Source organism: Ornithorhynchus anatinus, chromosome 19, assembly GCF_004115215.2.
Source record: "Ornithorhynchus anatinus isolate Pmale09 chromosome 19, mOrnAna1.pri.v4, whole genome shotgun sequence".
Taxonomy (NCBI): domain Eukaryota; kingdom Metazoa; phylum Chordata; class Mammalia; order Monotremata; family Ornithorhynchidae; genus Ornithorhynchus; species Ornithorhynchus anatinus.
This window is the reverse complement of record NC_041746.1, coordinates 3,344,863-3,371,997: the sequence shown is the minus strand read 5'-3', so window position 1 is coordinate 3,371,997 and position 27,135 is coordinate 3,344,863. Positions and strand designations below refer to the sequence as shown.

At 46.7% G+C, this 27,135-nt stretch overlaps 2 protein-coding genes across 11 annotated transcripts in view; one reads left to right on the top strand and one right to left on the bottom strand.

The window, feature by feature from the left end:
* The window catches only part of SDCCAG8 (SHH signaling and ciliogenesis regulator SDCCAG8), a 135,929-nt gene extending 134,559 nt beyond the window's left edge, over nt 1-1,370 (bottom strand). Inside the window, 1 exon segment of the mRNA XM_029047025.2 lies at nt 1,238-1,370. Coding sequence (XP_028902858.1) covers nt 1,238-1,304 — 67 coding nt within the window. The 5' untranslated portion in view covers nt 1,305-1,370.
* A 2,060-nt stretch (nt 1,371-3,430) lies between these two features.
* Nucleotides 3,431-27,135, top strand: part of CEP170 (centrosomal protein 170) — an 88,306-nt gene continuing 64,601 nt past the window's right edge. For 4 of the 10 annotated variants that reach the window (XM_039914831.1, XM_039914830.1, XM_029046915.2 and 1 more), the window contains exons 1-2: nt 3,434-3,623; nt 20,280-20,425. In XM_039914831.1, coding sequence (XP_039770765.1) covers nt 20,321-20,425 — 105 coding nt within the window. In that variant the 5' untranslated portion in view covers nt 3,434-3,623; nt 20,280-20,320. Of the gene's footprint in view, nt 3,624-7,097; nt 7,185-10,321; nt 10,347-20,279; nt 20,426-24,082; nt 24,152-26,268; nt 26,349-27,135 lie in introns of those variants that run through there. The other 6 variants (XM_039914826.1, XM_039914827.1, XM_039914833.1 and 3 more) reach the window with 6 other exon arrangements.

The window sequence follows — 27,135 nt, the reverse complement described above, 5'->3', positions numbered from 1 at the left end:
CTTACTAGGTGCCAAGCATCCATTCAGTCAGTCACATTTCTGAGCGCTTACTGTGTGCAGAGCACTGTACTAAGCGCTTGGAAGTCCAATTTGCAAACAAGGAGAGAACAATCCCTGCCGACGACGGGCTCACAGTCTGGGAAGAGGGGAGTCAGACAGCAAAAACAAGTAATGGGCATCAATGGCATCAATATAAATAGAATTATAGATCTATATACATCACTAATAGAATAAATACGTACAGGCATACACAGGTGCTGGGATAAGGGGTCCACAGTCTTAACCCCTTTTCCAGAGAGGTCACTGAGGCCCAGTGAAGGGACTGGTCCAAAGTCACACAGGTGACCTCGTGGCGCAGGGGGGATTCGAACCCACGCCCTCCGACTCCCAAATCCGGGGGTCTTGCCACCCAGCCAGCAATGAATTCGACCCGGGTGCAGGGTGACCTGTAGGGACTGCCAACCTCGCTGAAGGGAGCTAAGAACGACCCCCGATCCCACCCCAAAAACAAATGCACGAGGGAGCCCGATGTTGGGGGTAGGGATCGCTCTAGTTGCTGCCGAACTGCCCGAAGAGAAGCAAGCGTGTCTCCGTGGAAGGAGCACGGGCTTGGAGTCGAGGTCATGAGTTTCGAATCCCAGCTCTGCCCTTGTCACCTGTGTGACTGTGGGCAGTCACTTCACTTTCTCGGTGCCTCAGTTCCTCATCTGTAAAATGGGGATGAAGACTTGTTGACCCCCACGTGGACACACCTGATTCCCCCTGTCTCCCCCAGCGCTTAGAACAGTGCTCGGCAACCACTAGTAAGCGCTTAACAAATACCAACATTATTACTTAACTTCTCTGTGCCTCAGTTCCCTCATCTGGTACAATGGGGATGAAGACCGTGAGCCCCCACGTGGGGACAACCTGATTCCCCTGAATCTCCCCCAGCGCTTAGAACACTGCTCTGCACCTAGTAAGCGCTTAACAAATACCAACATTATTATTACTCTTCCCAGCGCTTAGGCCAGTGCTCGGCGCCCAGGGAAGCGCTCAATACGACTGAATGCACGAGTGCTGTGCCGTCGCTAAGCCTCAAATCAACACCACTGAGTGGAAAGGATGCAGTGGTATTGATTGAGCGCTAACGGGGTGCAGAGCGCTGGCCTAAGCGCTGGGCTGAATGGACGGATGGGGGGGGGGGGACTGGGAGAGGGCGGCTGATTAGAAGCGGGGGGGCAAAGGGAGGACTCACCCCTGAGACCCCGCTGGTAGAGCCCCAGACTCTCCTCCGGGGCAGGGTGGCCCCGAGAAACGGCCATGGTGAGCAGGCTGGCCTGGCAGCGGGGAGCTAGCGGGGTGTCAGGCTGCAGCGCCCGGGGGCCGCTGGGAGTTGTAGTCCAGCCTCTCCCCGCCCCCCTTCCGGGCCCGGCCCGGCCGGGCGACGAGAACTACAACTCCAGGAGGCCTTGGCGGCCCCGCCCCGAGCGGCCTAGGCGACCGTTCGGCCGGCGGGAACCTCGTTGCCTGGAGATGAGGCCCCGCCCCCTCGGCATTTTCATTGGAAAAATCCTCACGGTGATGGCATTCGTTAAGCGCTTACTCTGTGCAGAGCGCTGTTCTAAGCGCTGGGGAGGATACAAGGTGATCAAGGTGGTCCCACGGCGGGCTCACGGCCTTCATCAGCGTGGCTCAGTGGAAAGAGCCCGGGCTTGGGAGGCGGAGGTCGTGGGTTCGAATCCGCTTGTCAGCTGTGGGACTGTGGGCAGGTCACTTCTCTGAGCCTCAGTGACCTCATCTGGAAAATGGGGATGAAGACTGTGAGCCCCACGTGGGACAACCTGATTCCCCTGTGTCTACCCCGGCGCTCAGAACAGTGCTCTGCACATAGTAAGCGCTTAACAAATACCAACATTATTATTATTATTTGCAAAGTACTGTGCTAAGCGCTGGGGAGGATACAAGGTGATCAGGTTGTCCCACATAGGGCTCACGGCCTTCATCCCCATCTTACAGATGGGGTTACTGAGGCACAGAGAAGAGCCTGTCAAAGGGCAGGGACTGTCTCTATCTGTTACTGATTTGTCCATCCCAAGCGCTTGGTACAGTGCTCTGCACATAGTAAGCGCGCAATAAATACTATTGAATGAATGAAGGGACTTGCCCAAAGTCACCCAGCTGACAAGTGGCTGAGCGGAGATTTGAACCCATGACCTCTGACTCCCAATGATGGTGGTGTTTGGGAAGCAGCGAGGCTCAGTGGAAAGAGCACGGGCTTGGGTTTGAATTCCGACTCTGCCCCTTGTCAGCTGTGTGACTGTGGGTAAGTCACTTCATTTCTCTGGGCCTCAGTGACCTCATCTGGAAATGGAGATGAAGACTGGGAGCCTCATGTGGGACAACCTGATGACCCTGTATCTCCCCCAGTGCTTGGAAGAGTGCTGTGCACATAGTAAGCACTTAACAAACACCAACATTATTATTATTAATAAGCGCTTACTATCTGCACAGCACTGTTCTAAGCGCTGGGGTAGATACAGGGTCATCAGGTGGTCCCACGTGAGGCTCCCAGTCTTCATCCCCATTTTTCAGATGAGGTCACTGAGGCCCAGAGAAGTGAGGTAATAATAATAATGTAGGTATTTGTTAAGCGCTTACTATGTGCAGAGCACTGTTCTAAGCTCTGGGGGAGATACAGGGTCATCAGGTGGTCCCACGTGAGGCTCTCAGTCTTCAGCCCCATTTTCCAGATGAGGTCACCGAGGCCCAGAGAAGTGAAGTAATAATAATAATGGTGTTGGTATTTGTTGAGCGCTTCCTCTTTGCAGAGCACTGTTCTAAGCGCTGGGGTAGACCCAGGGTCATCAGGTGGTCCCACGTGAGGCTCCCAGTCTTCATCCCCATTTTCCAGATGAGGTCACCGAGGCCCAGAGAAGTGAAGTAATAATAATAATGGTGTTGGTATTTGTTGAGCGCTTCCTCTGTGCAGAGCACTGTTCTAAGCGCTGGGGGAGAGGCAGGGTCATCAGGTGGTCGCACGTGGGGCTCACAGGCTTCATCCCCATTTTCCAGATGAGGTCACCAGAGAAGGGAAGTGCCTTGCCCACGGCTGGGGAGGGTCGGAGTGCGGGATTCGAACCCAGGACCTGAGACTCTCCAGGCGGGGCTCTTGGCACGGGGCCGCCGCGCTGGCTCACGGGAGTCGTAGTCCCCCAGGGATGCAGGGCGAGCCCCACCGCGGACGCGGGCTCGTCCTTATTGTTCGCGCTGGCGGCGCAATGCGCCTGCGCGGGGCTGGGGCGGGCGCGCGCGGCCCCTCCCTCCCCCCCCCCGGCCGCGGTCTTCATTGTCTCCCCGTCGGCGCCTGCGCAGTGCGCGGAGCGGGCGAGGCGGGCGGGGCGGCCCCCCCCCCTCCCCGGGCCTCCCTCCCCGCGGGGGCGGCGCCTGCGCAGTGGGGCTCGGCGCTCCGCCGTTCCCGCTATGTGCGGGGCGTGGGTGGAATAACGTTGTGGCCGAGCGCGCGGGAGCGCGCAGGACCGGCACGACGCGGGGGGGCGTTTGCCAGGTTTTGTCTTTTTTTTTTTTTTTTTTTTTTTAAAGCGGGGGGAGGATTTGGGGAAGCGGCCGGTCCCTCCCGAGGGGTAAGTGATGCGCTCAGCGGCGGGGGATGATGGGGATGATGATGATGATGATGATTCCTCCTCCTTCCGCGGCTCCTCCATCCTCCTCTGCCACCGCCCGCTCCATTTAGTGATTTCATTTTTTGGGGGGGGGGGGTCGTTAGGGTGTTTTTTTTTTTTTTGCTCTCGTGCAGCGCGGCCCCCAGCCCCGAGGGGGAGGGGCGGGATGGTCCTGCCCTCCTGGGCACGGCCTCCCCGCTGCCCGGCGCCTTCGTTGTCCCCCGCAGGCCCGGCCTGCGGCCCTCCTTTTTAGGCCGCGATGCCAAAGCCCCCTCGGAGATGCCCCCGTGGTGGATGTCTTCGGGGTAGATGCCCCTTGCCGCCCAAAGAATAGATGCTCCCCTGGTAGATGTCTTAGGGGTAGATGCCCCAGTGCTGCCCAAAGAATAGATGCCCCCCTGGTAGATGTCTTAGGGGTTGATGCCCCCGAGCTGCCCACAGGGTAGCTGCCCCGGTGGTAGATGCCTCAGTGCTGCCCAAAGAATAGATTGTCCCCATGGTAGATGTCTTAGGGGTAGATGCCTCCGTGCTGCTCAAAGAATAGATGCTCCCCTGGTAGATGTCTTAGGGGTAGATGCCCCAGTGCTGCCCAAAGAATAGATGCTCCCCTGGTAGATGTCTTAGGGGTAGACGCCCCCGAGCTGCCCACAGGGTAGCTGCCCCCGTGGAAGATGCCCCACTGCTGCCCAAAGAATAGATTGTCCCCATGGTAGATGCCCCCATGCCGCCCAAAGAATAGATGCCCCCCGGTAGATGTCTTAGAGGTAGATGCTTCCGTGCTGCCCAAAGAATAGATGCCCCCCAGTAGATGTCTTCGGGGTTGGTGCCCCCAAGCTGCCCACAGGGTAGCTGCCCCCTGGTAGATGCCCCAGTGCTGCCCAAAGAATAGATTGTCTCCATGGTAGATGCCCCCGTGCTGCCCAAAGAATAGATGCCCGCCTGGTAGATGTCTTAGGGGTAGATGCCCCCCGGTAGATGGCCCAGTGCTGCCCAAAGAATAGATTGTCCCCATGGTAGATGCCCCCGTGCTGCCCAAAGAATAGATTGTCCCCGTGGTAGATGCCCCTTTGCTGCCCAAAGAATAAATGCCCACCTGGTAAATGTCTTAAGGGCAGATTCCCCCGTGGTAGATGTCATAGGGGTTGATGCCCCCGAGCTGCCCACAGGGTAGATGCCCCGTGGTAGAAGCCCCCGTGGTGGAAGCCCCCGTTCTGCCCAAAGAATAGATTGCCCCAGTGGTAGATGCCCCCGCGGTAGATGTCTTCATGGTAGATGCCCCGTGGTTGATGTCTTCGGGGTAGATGTCTTCGGGATAGATGCCCCCGTGCTGCCCAAAGAATAGATTGTCCCTGTGGTAGATGTCTTCATGGGAGATGCCCCGGTGGTAGATGTATTAGGGGTAGATGCCCCCGAGCATCCCCCGTGGTAAATGTCCCAGCGCTGCCCACGGGATAGATGCCCCCATGGTAGATGTCTTCATGCTAGATGCCCCCGTGCTGCCCGTGGGGTCGATGCCCTTGCTGTAGATGTCTTTGTGGTAGATGCCCCCCTATGGACTGCGGAATAGATGCCTCCATGCTGCCCGCGGGGTAGATGCCTTTGCTGTAGATGTCTTTGTGGTAGATGCCCCCATGCTGACTGCAGAATAGATGCCCCCGTGGTAGACGTCTTCGTGGTAGATGTCCCCGTGCCACCTGCAGGATAGATGCCCCACGGTCGATGTTTTCATAGTAGATGCCCCCTTGGCAGATGGAAAGCCAGCCGCCCAGGGGTGGGAGGAGCCTGGGGCTTCTCCTGTCTGACCACCGAGATGCTTAATAATGCTCTCGGGGGGAAGGGGATTGCATGACCATCGCTGACCTTCACCCGTTATTTTTGAATTAAGAGTGACCCGGCTGGCAGGAGAGTGACTGGATACCAGGGAATCAGATGACTACCCTGGAGCCGGGGACGGTGGACATGTCTGTCTGGCCTCCAGAATCTCCCTCGCTGCTTCTTTGGACCTGAATGCCGGCCTGGGGGGGCACGTCGGGGGTGGGAGAAGGGGTAGAATCGAGTAGGATGAGGAAAGGGCCAAAGGAGAAGCCTGGAGGGTTTCTGGCTGTGCCTGTGGGTGGGTGGTTGGGGGGTGAAAGGGAGAGAATCCATTCCCAATCAATCAGTCAGTGGAATTGAGTGCTTACTTTGTGCAGAGCACTGTACCAGCCTCCTGGGAGAGGACGATACAGCAGAATCAGCAGACACATTCCCTGCTCGTGACAGGTCCCATTCTGGTGGACAGAATAATACTGTACCCAGAAAATGTCCACTCTCTTTCCAGGCATCAGCAGTGGCTCCTTCTGCCCGAGACATTAATGCGGTTGTGAAAACACGAAAGAACGGGGCAGGGCCGCATTACCGTGTGGTCCGGTAAAAGCAAACCGGTCAGAATCAGGCTTCTTGCCTCCACCGTGAAAGCCGTGGCCACGTTTTTGCCTGATGTGAATGGATAAGGGTGGAAATCGCAGTTCAGATTTCACACATTCGAAGCAAAATCTGGAAAGGGGATGGGTGTTTCTTCTAAAATGGGTTTTGCTCTAAAGTGTTGTATGTTTAAAGAAAAAAATCCAAAGTGATCAGATCTTAGTACTGCTGTGTTATTTATGTAGTTCTAAATATAATTTAAGAATGGCTTCCTAATATTTACCTGCTCTTTTATTTTACTACATCCCTAGTTTGCATTCTCTGCTCCTCTCAAGCAAACGATGTTTTCAGTTCACAAGTGCCCAGTCTATGACTTACTGGTCAGCCTTTTCCAGCTATCTGGGACACCCCTCCCCCCACACAAACGATAACCCAAACCTCTACATTATTTGTAATCTAGATTTGAAAAAGTCTGACAGGAAAGTAATGGTTAAATGTAGGAAGCGGGTATTTCTGCCCCTTTAAATATCTCTTAAAATGTAAATTCTGAACATTATCGTGTGTTTTACAATGCCCCTAAGTTTGATCTTGGTATTTGGGTTTGCATGCTCATCTCCTGATTCTGCCTTTTCCTTAATTTCTTTCCCATCTTTTAAAGCTACAGGTTACAATTGCTTCACATCAAAGAAAGTTCGCCCCAAATTTGGGATGTGGATTTCTGTTTGTGTCGGTTTTTAGGATCTGATCATATATGATAACATAACATAATAACAAAAGAATCTTCATCATCTAGATTTATTTTTCAGCTGAAAATATCGTGTTGCTTTCCTTTTGGAACTCAGCAATTATCATCTCCGTGTTTTTTATTTCTTCCACACTCTGATTCTTGTGAAAGACAATTATGCATCATTAGCAGGGATTGGAGCCATTTGTTAAATGTAATAACTCTGAGGGTCAGTTTTTTGTGGCAAACTGGTGTTGCTTGTGTAATGCTCAAATACCGGTATTTCTTCACTAAATACTGTCCCTCAGGAGATGAAAATTGATATTACTGAAGTATCCACTGGTGACCGTTTTCCCTATTGGGAGCTTGACGAACAGACAAAAGATATACCTGAGGTACGTGGAGTGAACTCTGCCCTCTAGGCCATGTGCATAATAGGTTTAAGAGTGAAAGAGTAGCTATAACTGATAAATGAACACAAGTGAATACATAAATAACAAATAAATATGAGTAGTGGGCTGAGGTGACCCGACAGGTTGCGGATTAATCAGGGAATGCCTTCTGGAAGAGGTGGGGGTTTTTTTGGGCGGGGGTGGGAGACTATAAAGGAAGAGGGGGTGTCATGGCTTGGAAAAGCTAAGGGGGCTTGGAGGGGTGTTCCAGGTAGCTGGAAAAGGCTGACCAGTAAGTCATAGACTGGGCACTTGTGAGCTGAAAACGTGGTTCCCTTAAGAGGAGCAGAGAATGCAAACTAGGGGTGTAGTGGAATAAAAAGCAGATAAGTTGACGGAGAGGCCGATGGTCAGGAGGTTTTGTTTCGTGGGTGAGGCACTGGAGATTTGGGAAGAAGGGAGTACTGTGTTCCAAATAGGGTCTCAGATAAGTCAGGGAGTTTTCTATTGCAGGGAGGAGGTTCTTGAAGAACCTCTTGTTAGGAGAAAATTCATTCAATGGGAATAAGTGGGTTAGGTGATTTGAAAATAGCATGATTGACCATTTTCAATAGAGAAGCAGCATGGCCTTATGGACAGAGCATGGGCCTGGGTTCTAATCCCGGTTCTGCCGATTGCTTGCCGTGTGACCTTGGGCAAGTCACTTAACTTCTCTGTGCCTCAGTTCTCCTGTTCTCCCTCCTACTTAGACTGTGGAGTCCCAGGCGGGACAGGGACGGTGTCTAACCTAACTAGTATCTCCAGTGCTTAGAATGACGTTGGACACAGAGTAAGCCCATAACAAAGGCCATAAAAAAAATCCTATATCGTTGATATGCCCACCATTAGCAGAGTTCTTTATACGCTTGCTACTCTTTGCCCTTTTCCCGCATTAAATCCGGTACACTTGGGCTAGCAAAAAGTAACCTGTGGTGCCCAGGCAGGCTAAGCAGAGGCTGGGAAGTGGAGCAGCAGCACAATCTCTTCTTCTTGCCCCAGATACGGGTATGTCCGGCCCACCTCCTGGATCATCTTATTCCAGAAGAGACTTGGGTTGTGGGATAGGCATTTCCTATTCCTTTCGTTGTGTTACATCCCAATGACCTAATGGAAACCCGTGCAAGAACAGACCTGGAGGTTCCTAGAACTAAATGTAGGGTAACGTGACGAGGGGAGAGACTACAGGAAAGGGAAACTCTCACGGTTAAATGGTAGGGAGATACTGAGGTGCTGATGCGAAATGACAGTGGTCCTGGTGGATTGGAAGAGTCATTCATGAAAGAGAATTGAGAAAGGTCAGTAGGAGTTGGTGACAGAGAGGAATAAAAAATGACCCCAAAGTTGTAGGCTCGTGGGACTGTCTAACCTGATTAACTGGTATCCACCCCAGCACTTAGTACAGTGCCTGACACATAGTAAGCGCTTAGCAAAAACCATTATTAGTAGTAGTAATAATAACCTTCTTATTCTATTCTGACACTCTGATATTCCTCCTATCAGACAGATAATTGCTCTCCCTCCCTTCAGAGCTCACTGAAGGCACATCTCCTCCAAGAAGTTTTCCCCGACTAAGCCCTCCTCCCCTCATCTCCCACTCCCTTCAGCGTCACCCTGACTTACTCCCTTCATTCATCTGCCCTCCCATCCCCACAGACATATTAATATCTCTGGACTGTGAACTCATTGTGGGGAGGGAATGTGTCTGTTGTTGTATTGGACTTTCCTAAGCACTAGTACGGTGTTTTGCACACGGTAAGTGCTCAATAAATGCGATTGAATGAAAGAATGAATTAGCCTCCCTTCCTTCAAGCACCTTCCCCTCTTCAGGCTCTCCCACCTGCAGCTACTCAGATCATTTTCCTGAGATGCTGTCAGGATGCATCCCTGCCCTCCCCTTAAAGCCTCCAGTACTACCTGTTTCTCGCCCTGTTTGATGAAACCTCCTGCCCATTGCTTGTAAGGTTCTTTTTAAAGGAATTTGTTAAGAGCTCACTATGTGCCAGGCACCTTACTAAGCCCTGGAGTAGATTCAGGTTGGACACAGTTCATGTCCCACACAAGGCTCACAGTCTTAATCCCCATTTTGCAAATGAAGTAACTGAGGCCCAGGGAAGTGAAGTGACGTCCCTGAGGTCACACGGCACACAGGTGGCAGAGCCGGGTTTAGAACCCAGGTCCTTCTGACTCCCAGACCTGTGCTCTCTCCATTAGGCCACACTGCTTCTCTTCACCGGCAGTCTCGCATTTACCTCTCTGCTCTTCTTCCACTTCTCCCAGGCTTTCACTCTCCTCTCCTTCCAAGGAAACCCCTTATTAGCCACTTGTCCCGTGCCTTTTCCCCTGCTCTGATCTCCCTCTCCCCTCAAATCCACCAAACCAGAGAAGGAAACTGCGATCAGACTGGCTATTCTAGGTCAACGGGAACTTATCAAAAATCAAGCCGGGTTCAATGCAATTGGAGGATTATTTTGAAGAAAGTGGTCTACGAGTTCCAGCCTATGAAAAGGTTAACTACCAAAATACACTTAGAATTCTTCCCTAGATGAGCAGGCAGTCTGCTAGAAATAGGAAATCTCAGTTCACTAAGGAAAGAGGACCGGGGAAGTCCGGGTAAGGTAAAGAAGTTTGGGATTTTAATAATAACGATAATAATATTGGTGTTTGTTAAGCACTTACTATGTGCGAAGCACTGTACTAAGCGCTGGGGCACCTACAAGATAATCAGGTCAGACACAGTCCCTTCTTCACAAGGGGCACTTACAGGTCCGGGGCAGGAGCTGGGCATCTGTCTGGGTATTCAGCATCCGGTGTGGTGAACCATATCGTCGATAGTATTAAAGGTCTTACTTGTCCAAAGCATGACTTCTTGAATCGATCGTTCAGCGGGATTTACTGAGCGCTTACTGTGTGCAGAGCACTCTTCGAAACACTCCACCTGAGTTTTAAATGGCAGATTTGCTCTGTATATACATTTTTTCTGCAGCCATTTATTGCGGTTTCAAGAATATGGGGAAAAGAAAATCTTTGTCTACTGATGTATGTTTAATTTCCCATCTCTCTCTCTCTCTTTGTATATGTGCACTGTAATGATGGAAAAAAAGAACGTCGGATCACAAGTGAGCGTGTGTGAGTGACAGCTACAGTTATTACCTATGGGAAGCACCCCTTAATGGAGGAAAATTCATCTGCAGATCCATGTTGTGGAGGGGGGGGGTCTGAAATAGCAATTACTGATTTAAAGGTGTTCACGTGAGGCTTTGAAATTGATTTTAGCTTTACGACTTGATAAATGTGAGCGTATCTGACATGCATCTACTTTTACTAACCTGTGTAACCTGAGTGCTACAATCTTCAGTTTTGAAGCTGTAGAGCGTAGTCACATACTGAACATGAAAACCATGCTCCTATGTTTCAGTTGTATTGGGCAAGAGATAATCGACGAATGGTGTTTTTAGAGCACTGTACAGAGTGCTTGGGAGAGTACCGGTAGACACATTCCCTGCCCACAAGGAGCTAACTAAAATGGAAATTCTTGACGCGAACCTTCTCAAAAGAGAAATCATATGAGGTTGGCAGAAGAAATGTTTCTTCCCAGCCTCATTGGAAGAGAGGACCAGTGCCGACAGTGACAGCTACCAAGTAATAAAAATAATAAGTTGTGGTATTGTTTCAGCGCTTACCACGTGAAGGCACTGTACTAAGCGCTGGGGTGGATGGAAGCGAATCAAATTAGACAGAGTGGTAGGAACAGATCATCTGCTGTCACAGAGCGAACTAAAATAGGGCGGCTGACCAAGAGCCTGGAAATGGAAATAGCATCTTCAAGCCCCAGCTGCAATTACGTCCCCTAGGGTGGTTTTTATGTGCAACCAGTGTGCAGCAAAAACATTGCATTATTTTTTTTTTTATGCAAAGTAAGCTTACTATTAGGAAATTTTCAAGTTTAGGTTACTTTAAGTTGGCTTCCTCCCAGCTTATTTTTTTAGGAAATAAAGAAAAATATATATCTTGGATTACAAATACGGAGAGGCTGGGAATGCCCTCCTCAAATTCTTTGCATTGAGTTTGAAAGTAATGAAAGGGGGGATTAGCATGTGTTTCTTATCTGCGGTCGATCAAGTGCCCAATGCCTCTGATTTGTTTACCTTTTCGGAAGGATTATATGAGCTGTGAAGAATATATCAGATGACCAAGGTGAATTTTTTAGCACTGGTTTCAAAATAAATATGCACACATACAACTAAAACAGTTTTCCAGCATTCGGCCTACTCACTTTTGTGTGCAGTAAGTATCTTGGTTTGAATCCAAACAAAGCACAGCTGTGGCTTGCTTTTTGGATTAACTGTACAGAATTCCAATTTTTTTTCACAAGGGAGAGGGTGGGAGTTTAAAAAAAGAGAGAGAAAAAGAAATCCTTTTCTAATCTTATTGGTCCTCCTTTTCCCCCTAAATTTCTGGAATGTTGAAACGCAAAAATGTATTAGCTCAGAATCTCATGGGTTTGAAGCAAAGGCTTTGGTATGAACGAGTGGATATTGTGACTAGTAGATTTTTGAGAATTTTCAAGAGTTCTTCTATGTCATACTGTATTCTGTAAATGTTTCCCCTTCTAACTGTAAGCTCCTTGTAGATGGGGAACATTTCCACCAAGTCTGTTATATTGTACTTTCAATTAATCAATCACTGGTCCTTATGGACCACTTACTATGTGCAGAGCACTCTACTAAGTGCTTGGGAGAGAAACAGCATTGCCTAGGGGATAGAGGACGAGACTGGGAGTCAGAAGGACCTGGGTTTTAATCCAGACCCTTCCACCTGTCTGCTGTGTAACCTTGGGCAAGTCATTTCACTTCTCTGTGCCTCAGTTCCCTCATCTGGAAAATGGGGATTAAGACTATGAACCCCATGTTGGACAGGGACTATGTCCAACCCAATTTGCCTGTATCCACCACAGAGGTTAGCACAGTGTCTGGTACATAGTAAGCATTTAAGTACTGCAGTTATTATTACAGTACATATTTAATGTATTGTTCTACCCCGTAGTAAGACCCGGATTGATTGATTGGTTAAAAATACAAATTGCAGTCATAGAATAAAGCTTCTGAAGTTTACAAGCTTCTACTTATAAACCTCCAAAAAGAGAATTATAATAGAAGGGAAAGATGCACGTTTTAAAAATAGTAATAGTAAGTAGTTTCTCGCATTCATAAATCAATGGAAAGCATTTGAAAAATGTGCTTGGGGATTTATTATGATATTCTCCTTCCTGTATGAAACCACTTCTTCACTCAAGTTTATGGCTGCGAGTAACTAAATGACAAAGTGCATAATTCGCCCTGTCACATTAGAAACAAGTAGCAACCGCCTGTTTCAGTTTCAGAATGGAGGATCATTAGAGTTGATTATAAATTTAAGTCGGAGCATTTAGAAAACTCAAAAAATACAGCACGTTTGAAAAATATGCATATTTACACACACAAGCGCACTCAGGAAAAGGTTTTTAAAAAAACTAGCTTCCCAGTCATCGCTTGCAAGCAGTTATCTAGTTGGACGAGAAGAGCAGCAAAGGAAAGTGGGCTAATTTTATGCCAAGCTCTGTTGTTGCATTGCCGGAAAGAGCCACAGTGGCACCTCTTGACCATCGAGGCGTAAGGTCCAGGAACCCCATCGTTTGGCCCTATCGGCCTCTCCACCAAATGTCACGTCATGTGCCTGTTTTCGTTTAGTTGCAGAGCGCCAAAGATTGTAGGGAAGGAATATTTGTCAGTTGAGGAAGTAGTTGCCAACCAGATTTTATGGGGCAGCTGTGTCAGATGTCCTCACTGCTTTCAGTCACGTATCAGCCAACATTCCCGCCCCTCTCCCCCATCTCTATCCTGATTGGTGACGTTCTTGGAGAGGTGAAACTAGCAGAGAGGAAGCCCAGGGGAAAAAAAATCCGCTGGAAATGGATGCAGTGACTGAAATGTTCTCCCGCCAGAGAGAGAGAGAAAGAGAAATTTTCTCCAGCCCAGAGGAGTTGTCCGTGATCTAGGGTGTGGACCGAACCAAACCCAGGGAGTTTGGACCCCCACCCAGCCCCTGGTGTGTTTTGGTTTTTTTATGGTACTGGTTAGACGCTTACTTTGTGCCGGGCACTGCTCTAAGCCGTGGGGTAAGTATTAGCTAATCAGGTTGGACACGGTCCCAGTCCCACGTGAGGCTCACAGTCTTAATCCCCATTTGACAGATGAGGTAACTCAGGCACAGAGAAGTGAAGTGACTGGCCCCAGGCCATACCGCAGACAAGTGGCAGAGCTGGTGTTCTTCTTCTCACAGGCCCGAAAAGGCTGTCGGGTGGAGGGCAGGGGTCGTGACTCCTAACCCTGTTGTACTCTCCCAAGCGCTCAGTCCAGTACTCCGCCCACCGGAAGAGCTCAGTCAGTACCATTGGCAATGGCAGGCAAATAGCAAAGAGGAACATGGAAGGTGTGATTGTGGGGATTCAGTGAAAGTAAGAGAGTAGTAATGGACTCTGGGTAAGGCGGTATCTAACACAGAATCCCGGACACCCCCTCCCAACACGAGGTCAGTCCAGCCCCTGCCCCAGAACTAGAGATATAACAGGAAAATGCACAAGTGCTGAGTTGGGGGGAGGGGCAGGGAGGATTGGAAAAGTCGGCGGGGTGGTAAACAAGGGAAAAACTTTTTGGAGGAGGTGATTTTTGCAGGACGGAATGGAGGGTTTGCAGAGGAGAGGGAGTGTGTTTCTTCCAGGAAGAAGTGTTCCCTCTGAGGAGGCCGGAATGCCTAGGAGCACCCTGTGGAAGGCTTGGAAAGTTCCAAAACTTACCCCATGGCTGATTGGGTTGGGGGGAGAGTGTCAGTCCATTTGGTTCAAGGGCCATCTTGAGTCCACTCTGGGGGGGATTCCAAGCCCTAAGATTGGTCCCAGACCTTCCTCAGGCTCCCTGGAGTTTTATAATAACCATCATGATGATGATGATGATGGTACTTAAGTGCTTACTATGTGCCAGGCCCTGTATTAAACACTGGGTTGGATACAAGCGAATCAGGTTGGACACAGTCTCTGTCCCATGTGGGGCTCACAGTTTTAATCCCCATTTTCCAGATGAGGTAACTGAGGCCCAGAGAAGTGAAGTGACCTGTTACCTTGGGCAGACGAGTGGTGGAGCCGGGATTAGAACCCATGACCTTCTGACATCCAGACCCTTGCTCTTGCCACTGGGCCATGCTGCTTTCTAGCCTGGAATGCCTCTGCCCCTCCACTCTAGTCCAGCCCCCCAACCTCAGGATGAGGCTAGAGTTGGGCCCACATCCAGGGCTGCGGGAATCATGCGACACTAGCAGATTCACTCCCGAGGGTCTGTCTGTCTTCTGTGGGAATCCTGGGAAAGGAATGCTCCGATCTGGCTGCCGAGGTTGGTGATGTGAAGTCTAGTCTTCCCTAGCTTTGAGGATGGGGAAGAATTAGTTGTCACTTCTCCTTCAGACACGGACACCCAGAACACCAATCAGTCAATCAAAGTCATTTTTGGAGCGCTTATATGTGCAGAGCACTGGACTAAAGGGCTTGGGAGAGGACAGCGCGGTCGAGTAAGTGCATAAGATCCCCGTCCACAGGCCCAAGTACGTAGCAGACGTAGAAGGGAGGCTAAAAAGCGAAAGTGACACAGAATCGGGGACAGATCGAGGAGGTGAGGGCTTGGTCAGGAAAGCCTCTTGGAGGAGTTGTGATCTTTTGTAAGGCTTTGAAAATGGGAAGAGTGGCGGTCTGTTGGATATGAAGGGGAGGAATTCCAGGCCAGAGGGTGGATGCGGCCAAGTGACGGCAGCGAGGTAGATGAGATCGCGGTCCAGTGAGTTGGTTGGCATTAGAGGAGCCAAGTAATTAGGTTGGGTGGTGGTAGGATATGAGCGAGGTAAGGTAGGATGCGGACAGCTGATTGAATGCCTTAAAGCAGACGGCAAGGAGTTTCTCTTTGATGCGGAGGTGGATGGGCAACCGCTGGAGGTTTTTGAGGAGAGGGGAGATGTAGGCTGAGCGCTTTTTTTAGAAAAACCGATCCGGACAGCAGGGGGAAGTATAGACTGAAGAGGAGAGAGGCAGGAGTCAGAAAGGCCAGCCCGTCCACTCTTTATCCGAACGGACCGGTTCATCCCAGAAAACATGCCCCATCCCCGCAGACAAAAGCCCGATGGAGGGTGACAGCACTGACCCCCACAGGGGAGTTCTTTGGGTGGGGCTAATCCTTGGGGCCATCAGCTCTTGCTATCATGGGTTCTAATCCTAGCTCTGCCACTTGTCTGCTGTGCGCCCCTGGGCAAGTCGTTTCATTTCTGTGGGCCTCAGTTATCTCATCTGAAAATGGGGGTTGTCACACAGCAGCATTTTTTTCCCTTCTGGTCCAACTGCCTTTCACCACTTCATCCCCGCCATATTCCTGAATGAATGATCCTAGGAATCCTCATCCCCGTCTTCCCCAGTTACCCCAAACCCAACATTGAGCCCTTTGTATTTACACTCATCCCTGGTCCTCAAGTGTGTAAACCATTTTCGTTTGTACATTCAGTGATTTGATTCTATCTCACGCGGGCATATTCGTTCCTCTCCTTCTCTGATACTTCTTTCGCCTACTACTCCCACTATTTGTCAGTATTTTATAGCTGTTTCCCTCATTAGACTTAGCTCCTTGTGGAGCTTCTGCTTCTGTTTTAACTCCCCAACCACTTAACACAGTGTGTCACACGGTAGGCTGTCAGTAAATATCATTACTAAGTTCAACTACTCATGAAAATCAGAAAAGTGGCAGCTGAAGGTTGCCGGGCAAGGATAATAATAATAATAATGTGGTATATGCTGAGCGCTAAATAATCGCTTTGGTATTTGCTTAGCTCTTACTATGTGCCAAGCGCTGTACTAAAATGAATATCTTGCATCTACCCCAGTACCGAGTTCAATGCTTGACTCATAGGAAGTGCTTAGTAAATACCATAAGTATTATAATAATTACTGGACGGTTCCGAAGCATATTAAAGAGGTCTTTCTTCTGACTCGCTCACTAGTTGTAAGATTCCCCTCCCATTTTTAAAAGGCATTGTTGTTCTGGATTTCCTAATCATCATTTCAAAAGATCAGTGGATGAGGATCAAGGGGCAGGGACTTCTTTCTTGTTATTCTTTTTCTCCTCTCAGTGTATTTGCTGATTGGCTGTTTGCCTCCTTTAGTGTGCTAAGATGCTTTTAGAATAGAGTAACTATCCAGGATCTGCGTTGCTGAATTTCGTTCTCATTAGTTATTCTAGGTTTGTCTGAAAGAAAGATGTTGAAAAATTGACAATTAATTAAAAATCAGAAAATACTCTTTTGATGCATGGAAGGTTTTTAGTGAAATGTTCTTTTCCTCTGAGGGTTTATAATTTTTTTTATGGTGTTTAAGGGCTTACTCTGTGCCGGGTACCATACTAATGCTGAAATAGATATAGGCTAACCGAGTTGGACACAGTCCATCTCCACATGGGACTCACAGTCTTAATCCTCATTTTACAGAAGAGGTAAGGGAGGCACAGAGAAGTGAAGTGACTTAGTCAAGGTCACCCAGCAGACAAGAGGCAGATCTGGGATTAGAACTCAGGTCCTTCCGACTCCCAGGCCCCTTCTCTATCTACTAGGTCATGCTGTTTCCAAAGTGCTACCGTTTGTTGTTCGAAAGTACTTTGAAAACTATTCGGGTAGAGAGGGAAAAGATCAGAGTCTTGGATTTAGTATCCTGCCGGGATTATCAATCCTAAAATGCACCCGTATAAAGTACTGGGTAAATTTTTGGAGGAGGGAGATGAAAGATCAGCGTGATGGATTTAGTGTCCTGCCAGGATTATCAATCCTAAAATACACCCGTGTAATGTACTGTCTTTACAAGTATAAATTATTTCAGGGCCAGCATATTTTTTTAAAATATTAATTTAAGGTTCTTTTACAGGCCTCTGGCTCTGAAGATAAACCTCGGTCTCTTTGCTTTTCAGAGTTTATCTTCCAATCTCAAATTCAGAGGAGAGCTACCTAATGAATTGAAGGGGGAAGGAAGAATGCAAGCTTAGATTTCCTCCCTTAAGAGAAATGTGTTCTTGAGTCTCTGATAAGAAGTAGCTTCAAGGAAAAGAGGGTGGAAATCCTTCATGAGAATAGCTGATGCCAAAGTAGATGATGAGATAAGAGAGAGGGAGCTTGTAAAGACACCCATTGTATAGTATTATGGCCATTTTCCATTTCCCCCGATTTTCTGAGCTCTCATAATGTCTTTTGCTGGGCGGATTTGAGATTGGGCAGAAGGTCTGGATTCAAGGCAGTCTGATATTTTCTGGTGATTTTCCAAGTAGCCTGGGATACAGCTTGTTATGGCAGGGAACGTGTCTGCTAATTCTGTTGTGTTGTACTCTACGAAGAACTTAGTACAGTGCTCTGCGCATAATAAGCACTCAATAGATACCATCGATTGATTTGAGAGAGGAAAAAAACGGGACTCTTTGCAATTTGATGCTCGTAATCCCACATAGGACTCACATTCTTAATCCCCATTATACAGATGAGGTAACTGAGGTAGAGAAGTAAAGTGAATTTCCCAAAGTCACACAGAAGACATGTGGCAGAGCCAGGAGTAGAACCCAGGTCCTTCTGACTCCCAGGCCCGTGCTCTGTCCACTTGGACAGGCTGCTTTTCCAAAGGAATTGGCCTCATTCTGATAATAACAATTAAGACTGCCTGGTAGAGTTCAAATTCAACTATTCCTTCCTCAATTTCTACGTGGATTTGTTGATCAAAACATGTACCGTAAAAACACCAACCGCTTTGAGTGTTGATTCCTGGACGTCTTTCGGAAATTGCGTGGGGTTCAGGATCTTGGCGGGGACATTTCAAAGTTTCGAAAGCACCGATTAAATTGACTTGGGTTCTCACACACCAAACCGTAGGCATCGGGGTGTTTTCCGATGCTTTTAACCTAGCAGAGCCACTTGGAGTCAGAAACCTACTCACCTGCTATGAAAATATCCCAAGTGAGTGGGTTTATGTAGCTCTAACCGCTCATTAAAAGTGGCGCACTGATGTGCCGGTGTTGAAACAGGTACATTACACAGGGCCTGATCACTCTGGAATGTTGGTAGTCTGCTTTATTAATGCGGCCGAAACGGGGGTTGGGTTTCGGGAACCCCCGTTTAGATATCAGGAGCTTTAGCCGGTCAGCGTCCGGGGGTGACAGGGGAGTTGGGGAGATGCCGTCTGGTTGGACCCTGTCTGTGGATCTCCTGTCGTTCCACCCCTCCCCTCCACCCCGACTCTTTCCTCCAGTTCCCTCCGGCTACCCCATGCCGTTTCAGAAGGTCGTTGGCCTAATCTGACTACGTTTAAACGATTAGTAGTAAATTATGTTTTCATTCCTGGGATTCGTGCTAAAAATATTTGGTTTTGAAGTGTCAGTGAGCTAAAAGTTGCCATTTTCAGTAATTAAAAAAAACACATGTGAATGGGACACACTTGAGTAGCCCATAAATTGAATCAAAATATCTGAAATTTTGCCACCACAAATTTAGCGATCGCTAATAAGCTCAATGGGAGCAGGGAACTTGTCTACTGACTGTTATACTGTACTCTCCCAAGCTCTGCACACAATAAGTGCTCAGTAAACATGACTGATTGATTAATAATAAGCAAAGGTTTGTGATATCATTGAGCAGAATGGTAGGAATTGAAGCTTTTATCCATTTTGGTGTAGTTTTAACGATTTTGTCTATGGGCGTGTCAATATGGCTGCCACCGACCAATATGTCTATGCTTAAAAGCTCATAAATCTTCCTAAAATAAATGATCCAAAATCATAGATATGCAAATGGCAGATTGAATCTTTTTTTTCCTCCTGTAAAATTTTGCCTTGATTCTCTTCCCCAATTTGAATACGAACATCCCAGCCAAGTTGGTTGAGAAATTCTAAAAGCCAATTTGACAGATAGTATGCAGATGGAGTATTAATAAGAGCAGCTGCATTAAGGAGTTTATTGAATGAGAAACTTTCAGATGCATACAGATCAGCAGTTCTAAGGCAAGGACAGGAGATTTAAGACTTGGTTATCTTCTCTCTGCCTTCCTCTAATCTACTTATCTTGTAGTTTGGTTAAACTTTTGTTTGTCATGTATGTGAATATCTCTTTCTACAAGCTTCCGATGATTTTACGTCTGGCCTTATTCCTGTTTGGCAAGACTGTATTATATTGAAGTAGTGTGCTTTTAATAGATACTTGTTAAGGACCTACTATGTGCCAAGCACCGTACTAAGCTCTGGAGTACATACATGTTAATCACGTTGCACGTTTACAGTCAATGCAGCGCATATATATGTGGAAAACGTACCAAGGAGAGTGTGGGGTAGACGCTTGTATTGCATAATTTTAATTCCTAATGTGAGAGTCGACTGTCATGTAAAAGTTACGTGCGAAGGTGCTATTTCACTTCCTCTTCTTATACTAAGCCCCAAAGAAGCAGTTTGCTCTTGGCCTTCATTTTAATTTAGTATTAATCGTGGCCAGTTCTGAAGGAAGTCTTTTATTTTTCTTCTGCCTTTTCGATGGGATAAGTACTGCATTCCCATTTTCTTGCCGATGTTAACCTGACACAAATGCAGTCCTTTGCTGGACAATGATGAGCTTTTATGAGGCGCTCTCCAGGCTTTCTAGCGTGTGTTAGATGTTTACAAGCTAACTACCTTACCTCTGGGTTTGAGTGCCTGCCTCTGCAGTAGAATATGCTTGGGTGAAATCTGAGTTTGCTTCTCTAGTGGAAACCGAGTAGGCTGTATTACTTCTTGTGACTTAAGGACATAATCTGCAAGAGAAGGAAGCATGCTCCAAGCTCTGTTGCTTATTTGAATACTATGAAGCATTCTGCTCACGGTGCTTGCTAAGCTGGGGCGATGACTAAAAATATCTGAATGTGTTTTCCTTGCTCTCCTCTCTCTCTCTCCCCTCTCTTTCTCTCCTCTCTCTCCCTCTCCTTTCTCTTTCTCTCTGCAGGATGACGTAGTCCTGCCAAGGAAATAGAAGCTAAGCAGAAAATGAGCTTAACATCCTGGTTTCTGGTGAGCAGTGGAGGCACTCGCCACAGGCTGCCACGAGAGATGATTTTTGTTGGAAGAGATGACTGCGAACTGATGTTGCAGGTAATTGCATCAGCCTTCCATGTGTGTCTACTCAAAATCTGGACTCCGTTCATTGGCGTGTGCTCCGCTCTCTGGGAGGCTTGCGGTCTTGCCAGTTTTTTTTTGTTTTTGTTTTTTAGTCTCTTTTTCTTTTCATTTTTCGCCTTAGCTATCCAGTTTTATGAAGGAGTCTCTCACTTTCATCCCACTCAGGAAAGTTAGTGTGCGTTAGTTGGGAAGCTGTTACGAAAATGACTGCCCAGCAGAGGAAAGTAAACTTGTTTTGGTTAAACCGTCAACATTCAAGGTGACAGAAGACAGAGATTACCATACAGTTTTGGAGCATGGGTGCTTAGTTCAGTCCCCATTTCCTTTCTCAAGGATCTGAATGAACAGACACAGCTTTCTACGTGGAGTGTATCTATTAGAAAACTACTCAAACCTACACTTCACTTGGATTAGGCAGTTGAAGAAAATGTCATTACGATTTCATTAGACGTGTCACTTGAAATATTTAAGGCCCATTTGGAATCCGGATGGGATTCATTCAGGGAGAGGGCTATAAATGGATTATTTAGAAGGAAAGGTAGAGATTTTTAAGGATTCATTCATAGACTTTAAGAGGCCAGGAGGGCAGGATTTCACTCTCTGTCAAAGCATATTGTGGCGTGGGACAGTGACAGAATATGAGTCTGAGTGAACCATCAAGCGTAAGCCTGCAAATGATTCGGGAATCCCGAGTTGTAGACAGGAAATGTGTCCGCTTACTTGTATTGTTCCCTCCCCAGTGTTTAGTACAGAGCTATGCACACAGAGATCGTTCAGCAAATATGATTGAATGAATGGATGAATAAATGAATGAATGAGTTCTAATCCCGGTGCTTTCACTAGTTCATTGTGGAATTGTCTCCTCGGGGCTTTCCCTAAAGGAGCGACTTTTTGTAGAAAAAACTTACTGATGCTCAAGTGCTTAGTACAGTGCTTTGCACACAGTAAGTGCTCAATAAATACAATTGAATGAATGCTTTTAACGGTCTTCCTTATGTTGTGGTTTCCAATTGCTTTGATGTTGAGATTGCTTTGAGTATCATTTTTGATATTTTCTCATTCTTGGGTGGAAGAGGTTTCCTGGAGACACTGAAGAATAGGATCTCCAGTATTTTCAAATCAGTGCATCAGTGGTATTTATTGAGTGCAGAGCAATTCTGTTAATATTAAATCAGTCAACACGAAAAAGGGCACCGAGTGATCAGCTTTAATCTCTTCAGCGTACTGAGCTGAAGGTACAGGTGAGACTTCTGCCGACCCAACATTCCCAGAGTGACTATGTGGCTTTGGAGCAAGGCATGGCACATCAGCTGTGATCTGTCTGGCACTTTGGATGGAGGAAAGGAACAGTGCCAAGACCTCGTTGCAGTTTATATAGACCAGGGGCATCCAAAAAGCAACCCTCAGGCCAAATACAGCCCACTTGACTGTGCAGTATGGGCCCATCTCATAATTATAGCCATCTTTTTTTTTGTAAGCCAGTTCTCTAGCACATATGATCTCCTGGATCAGTAGAGCCTACTCAGAACTGAACTGTGCCCTGTCAGTATATACTCCCCAGTTCTCGAGACTAGTTCCATCTGTTATTGACCAGCATTCTCATTGCCTTAATCAAAATTGATGGAAGCGTACACTAGAGTTGGAAGAACAGATCCCTACCCCAGCGAGGATGGAAGTAGAAAACATTGCTCCTCCCCTTGAGGTGCTTGCAAGCTAGGAGGAGTGTCAGAGAAGAGCTGTGTGACTTTGGGCAAGTCACTTAACTTCTCGGTGCCTCAGTTACCTCATCTGTAAAATGGGGATGAAGACTGTGAGCCCCACGTGGGACAACCCGATTCCCCTGTGTCTACCCCAGCGCTTAGAACAGTGCTCGGCACATAGTAAGCGCTTAACAAATACCAACATTATTATTATTATTATTCTTAAAGATAGAATGATTTTTATGAACCCTAATGATGGTATCTGTTAAGTGCTTACTATGTGCCAGGCACTGTACTGAGCCCCGGCACATAGTACTCATCTCTGGCACTGTACTAACCTCTATTTTAACCTAAGAAAAATCCACTTTTCATTTAAATCAGTTTTTTTTTCCTTAGCCCCAATTCCCAGAGTGGTATCAGACTTCACATGCAAATGATCAGGTGGGCATTACTTTTGCAAATGAACAGAATGAACAAAAACAGCTCTGCAAGCAGCTCTTTGTCTCTTCTGACTCGCCTTTTTTAGCAAGGCAATTTCCAAAGGCACCTCAGCTAAGGGCCCTATAAACTATCAAATTCTCTTTTGAGGCAGGAAGGCTCACTTTGCCAGATTCCCTTTTAGCACATCACATGGAGAAAGGGCCGTCCTGGTGACAGCTTTTAGAAGCGTGCTGTTAGTGGAGTGTGAGGACAGCTGTGTGTTCTCTTTTTCACTTTCATTTTCTACTGTCATTTGGATTCAATCTTAGCTGGAAAAAACTCAAGATGGCTGATCGGTTCTTCAAAAACTGATCGCCTGGGCCTTCCCGTGCTCTGTTATCTTGTGACATGACTCTCTCCAACCTTTGGGGGAACTTGGGGGGGTTTCACCCACCAAACAGCCCTTCTAGAAAGGATGGGAGGCAGTGAGGCTTAGTGGAAAGACCCTGGGACCGGGAGTCAGATGACCGGCTCAGTTAAGGACATCTGCGACCTCCAGAGAACCCACATTTCAAGAAGTGACCCAGGTTGACCGGAAATCCAGAATGGTGTAGTGGATTGAGCACAGGCTAGGGAGTCAGAAGGACCTGGGTTCTAATCCCGGCTCCTCCACTTATCTGCTGGGTGACCTCGGGCAAGTCCCTTCACTTCCCTGGGCCTCAGTTCCCTCATCTTTAAAATGGGAATTAAGACTGTGAGCCCCATGTGGGACAGGGACTGTGTCCAACGTGGTTAGTTTGTATTTACCTCCGTGCTTAGTACTGTGCTTGGCACGAAGTGCTCAACAAATGCTATTAAAAAAAACTAAACCCAGGAAGCACAATTTAAAAATTTGCGATACAGATTTCAAAATGATTTCATATATCATATTGATATATGATATATATCAATATACATCCATATGGATATATGATTTTGTTTTTATTTCGCATGCTCATCTTTTAAGTATTTTATTCTTTTCAAGAAACTAGTTCGTGTTTTCCTTTAGGAATGGGAGTCCCAGGCTTTCAGCAACCTCCCTAAAGCTGTTTACTACTGTTACAAAAGATCTTGCCCCATCTCTATCGAAAACCTACATTCTACAACATCTAGCACCACAATTGTTAGAGTGCTAAAATTACCGTCTTACTCTATTCTAGGCAAACGTGACAATTCTAAGCTTAGTCGGCCAAGGTAATTTTCCATGAATTCATTGAAAGAGCCGGGTCCTATTTCTCCAGTATTTCAGAAAAAAACGAGGAAAAGATTTTACATTTACTCAAGCTTTGTGGGCGTAGAGCACAATTAGTAGCCAGTCACCGAGTTTCTTTAGAACTTTAGACTAGTGACTTGCAGTATAATTCTGTCCCGCCTGGAGTGAATCACATGACTTCTTTGGTTTCAAAAGCGCCTGCTAACATCTGGTGATTCCAAGCCACCGTTCCTATTCCTCCAAATGTCAAAGGGGCTGCACGCATTTCTTTTCTTGCTAGGTTTCGTGCATATGTTGGTTTCTTTCCGTCAGCACAGATGTCTTCAGGTATGTGAACTCATCACGGCTTCTATTTTCCTTATTGCTGGAACTTAATTTCTAGTAGGTCACTGTTGATTTAGGCAAAAAAAAATATATAGATCATCAATCATATGAGCAGAATAAAGAGCTTTGCATTTTTACACTATTGGCAGTAGGTGCAGATAGCGGTGGGGGAAAAATACAAGTAGCAGATCCGATCTTTCCTGTTTACGTTTGATTTATGGATGAAGGTAAATGGGCTCTACAGAATATGCCCGTGGAAAGCCCAAGTGGAGTTGATCTGGCAGTCCAGTGGCTTGTTTTTGTGAGCGTTTCTTTAAAGATGTGGAATTGCGGAGTATGCACCAATTGCCAGCCATTTGCCCTGTCCCTGCCTTTAAATGGCATTAATACTCTCGAACGCTATGTTTTTTGTTATAACCAAGTTGCGATGACATGTACGGTCAGTCTCTTATAAAAGCGGGGTTGGTCATCCTGAAGAATCTGGAGTTACAGAAATCTTGCATCGCTCTACTTATTCATGGACAATCCACCGTGAGCACTCGCGAAGCAATTCCTTCTGTCACGGATTCTCAATGTGTCCAGGCAGAAAGAAGCAGACTGTGGGGACAACAATCTTTAATTCTTTAATAATGTTCTGCCTGAAACATGACATGAGCACACGTGTTATGGCAGTACTGAGTAGGCTTGTGAGTGTTTAAAATGTTAATGCTGCAAAGAAATGGCTGCTTTATCTGTGGCACCAAAAAACCAGAGTCAAAATTTTCTGTGGAGACTGAAATTTAGGGCCTTGAGAGAGGGATTTGGCAAAATTCACCTTTATGAAAATCGGGATTAGAACCCAGATCCTTCTGGCTCCCAGGCCTGTGCTCCCTCCACTAAGCAACACTGCTTACCGTGTCAACTGACTACTGAGTGTCCCTCCCTTACTTGTAAATTTCTCCCTGGATGCCCTCCGGCCCAGGTCCTTTCCATGTTTTCGTGGCTTTGAGCTGCAGTAGTGACATCCTCAGACGCTGATGCTCAGGTGGTAAGTAGGGGCTCTGAGAAGTGTAATATTTTCAGTCCATTACCACATTGACGGAGTGCAACAATAATGTTCTTAATGTGGCTTAATGGTATGAAAGATAATGCTTCTGAGAGACAGTCTTCCTGCCAGGGAATAATGGGTGTGATAGACAAGTAGCTGAGTAGAATAAGTATGTAAGTAAAGCTGCAACTTTTCCTTAATACTCCCTAAGTGGAGAGGAAGGTGGAGGGGAGGGAAGGGGAGGAGAGGGAAATTCTTCCCTCCCGTCCCCTGCCTGGATCAGCTGCCGGTGTTTCCCGCAGAATCGGAAGTTTGGGGGCTGCCCTTCGTATCTCCGTGGCTCCTGGAGAAGTCTGGGAATGGTTCAGGGGAGGCAGGACTTTCCACCTCATTCCTGGACTTTCCCTAAAGTCTGTCTCTGAAGGATATTGGACAGGAATCAGTTTGGGATAATTAATTCCACATAGGCCCAACGATAAAGTGGTTTATCTGTGGAGAATCCATTGGCTAATGGATTGTTTGGCTCAATATGATGGCATTTTGGATTCTGTTGCCGTGTTTCATTTTGGGACTGCGAAGCGTTTGCCGCATTCAGGAAAACAATGTAAAAGGACTTTAGTTCTGAAGTTAGCAGGATCGTAAATAGGAGAAGTACTAAAAATACACCTTCAGAAATTGTTTCACATCTCTATCACATGAACTGAAATAATTTTGCCCTTCTGATGGACTCTGGTTAAACAGAAGGGAACAGAAATTTGTTCTAGCTGTCCCTTTTATTTTTTGAATTCATAAAATTGAATATAACAGTAAGCCAAAGCAAATTGCTGATGCAGTGATAGACTTCTTACATTTGAGCCTTAATCTAATCCCTAATGCTGGATACTTTTCTATGTGTTGTAGCAAATTCTTTTTAAGTTTAAGGCTGAACGCGGAGAGAGCTTAACTTGGAACTGCATGAGCAGTCAAGAAAGAATCCAGTTTTGACTGGTTGTCCAGACTCCACCCCTAAAATCTTACTGATAGCAGCACACTGCTTTTAGCCATATATTAGACAGCAGTGTATGCTCTGAAATGGTCCATAATTAGATTGGCACGCCACTCATCTGGAAGTTAGAACTGATGCTGCAATTTAATGTAGTGCTCTTTACCGAAGGACCGGTTGAGAATAAGCAAGTAAGCGAACATTTTAAAAGACGGGAATATTATTTTACGTGTTTTCTTTTGTTCTTTGGGCATTTGGTGTTTTGAATGGAAGGATTTTAATTCATACCGGGTCGATCTGCTGGATAAGATATAAGATATCCAGTGGTCTTTGGATCCATCTTTTCTCTGAAGTTGAATGAGATCTCTTTAAGGGGACAGGGGGAGAGGTAACAGGTTTGCTATTAAAATAGTTGAGATAGCTTCTGAATATATATCAAAGTTGAAAAGCAAGGTTGTTCAGCAGAAAGAAAAGCAGTGGGTTTGGGTCTAGGCTTTTAAGGGGCCAAATTTGGTCCTGAAATTAGCTTGGTTTTTTTGGTCTGTGAAGTGATGGTGGGCATTAGAAGAAAATTCAGTTGGTGTGGGGCTGCATTTCCTTTATAAGTGATCAGTGACAAAAAGTGCTGTGGGCTTTGCTAACATACATTGATATTTGCTGTAGAAACACATTCTTTCATTATCCTTTAATCTGGTAGCGGGGTATAATTCATGAGGCTGCTCTTTAGGCTGTAGCCATTAAAATGTAGAAAAAGAGTTTCAATCCATTTCTTTTCATTGTTTTGGCCTTAATCTTTGTACGTAGCTCACTGCAAACAAGAAGCAATTAAGTGATCATTTTCCTTACACGTCACAGTTTGATTTTGCCATTTTGCAATTTCATTCATTCATTCGATCGTATTTATTGAGCGCTTACTGTGTGCAGAGCACTGTACTAAGCATTTGGGAGAGTACAGTACAACAATAAACAGACATATTC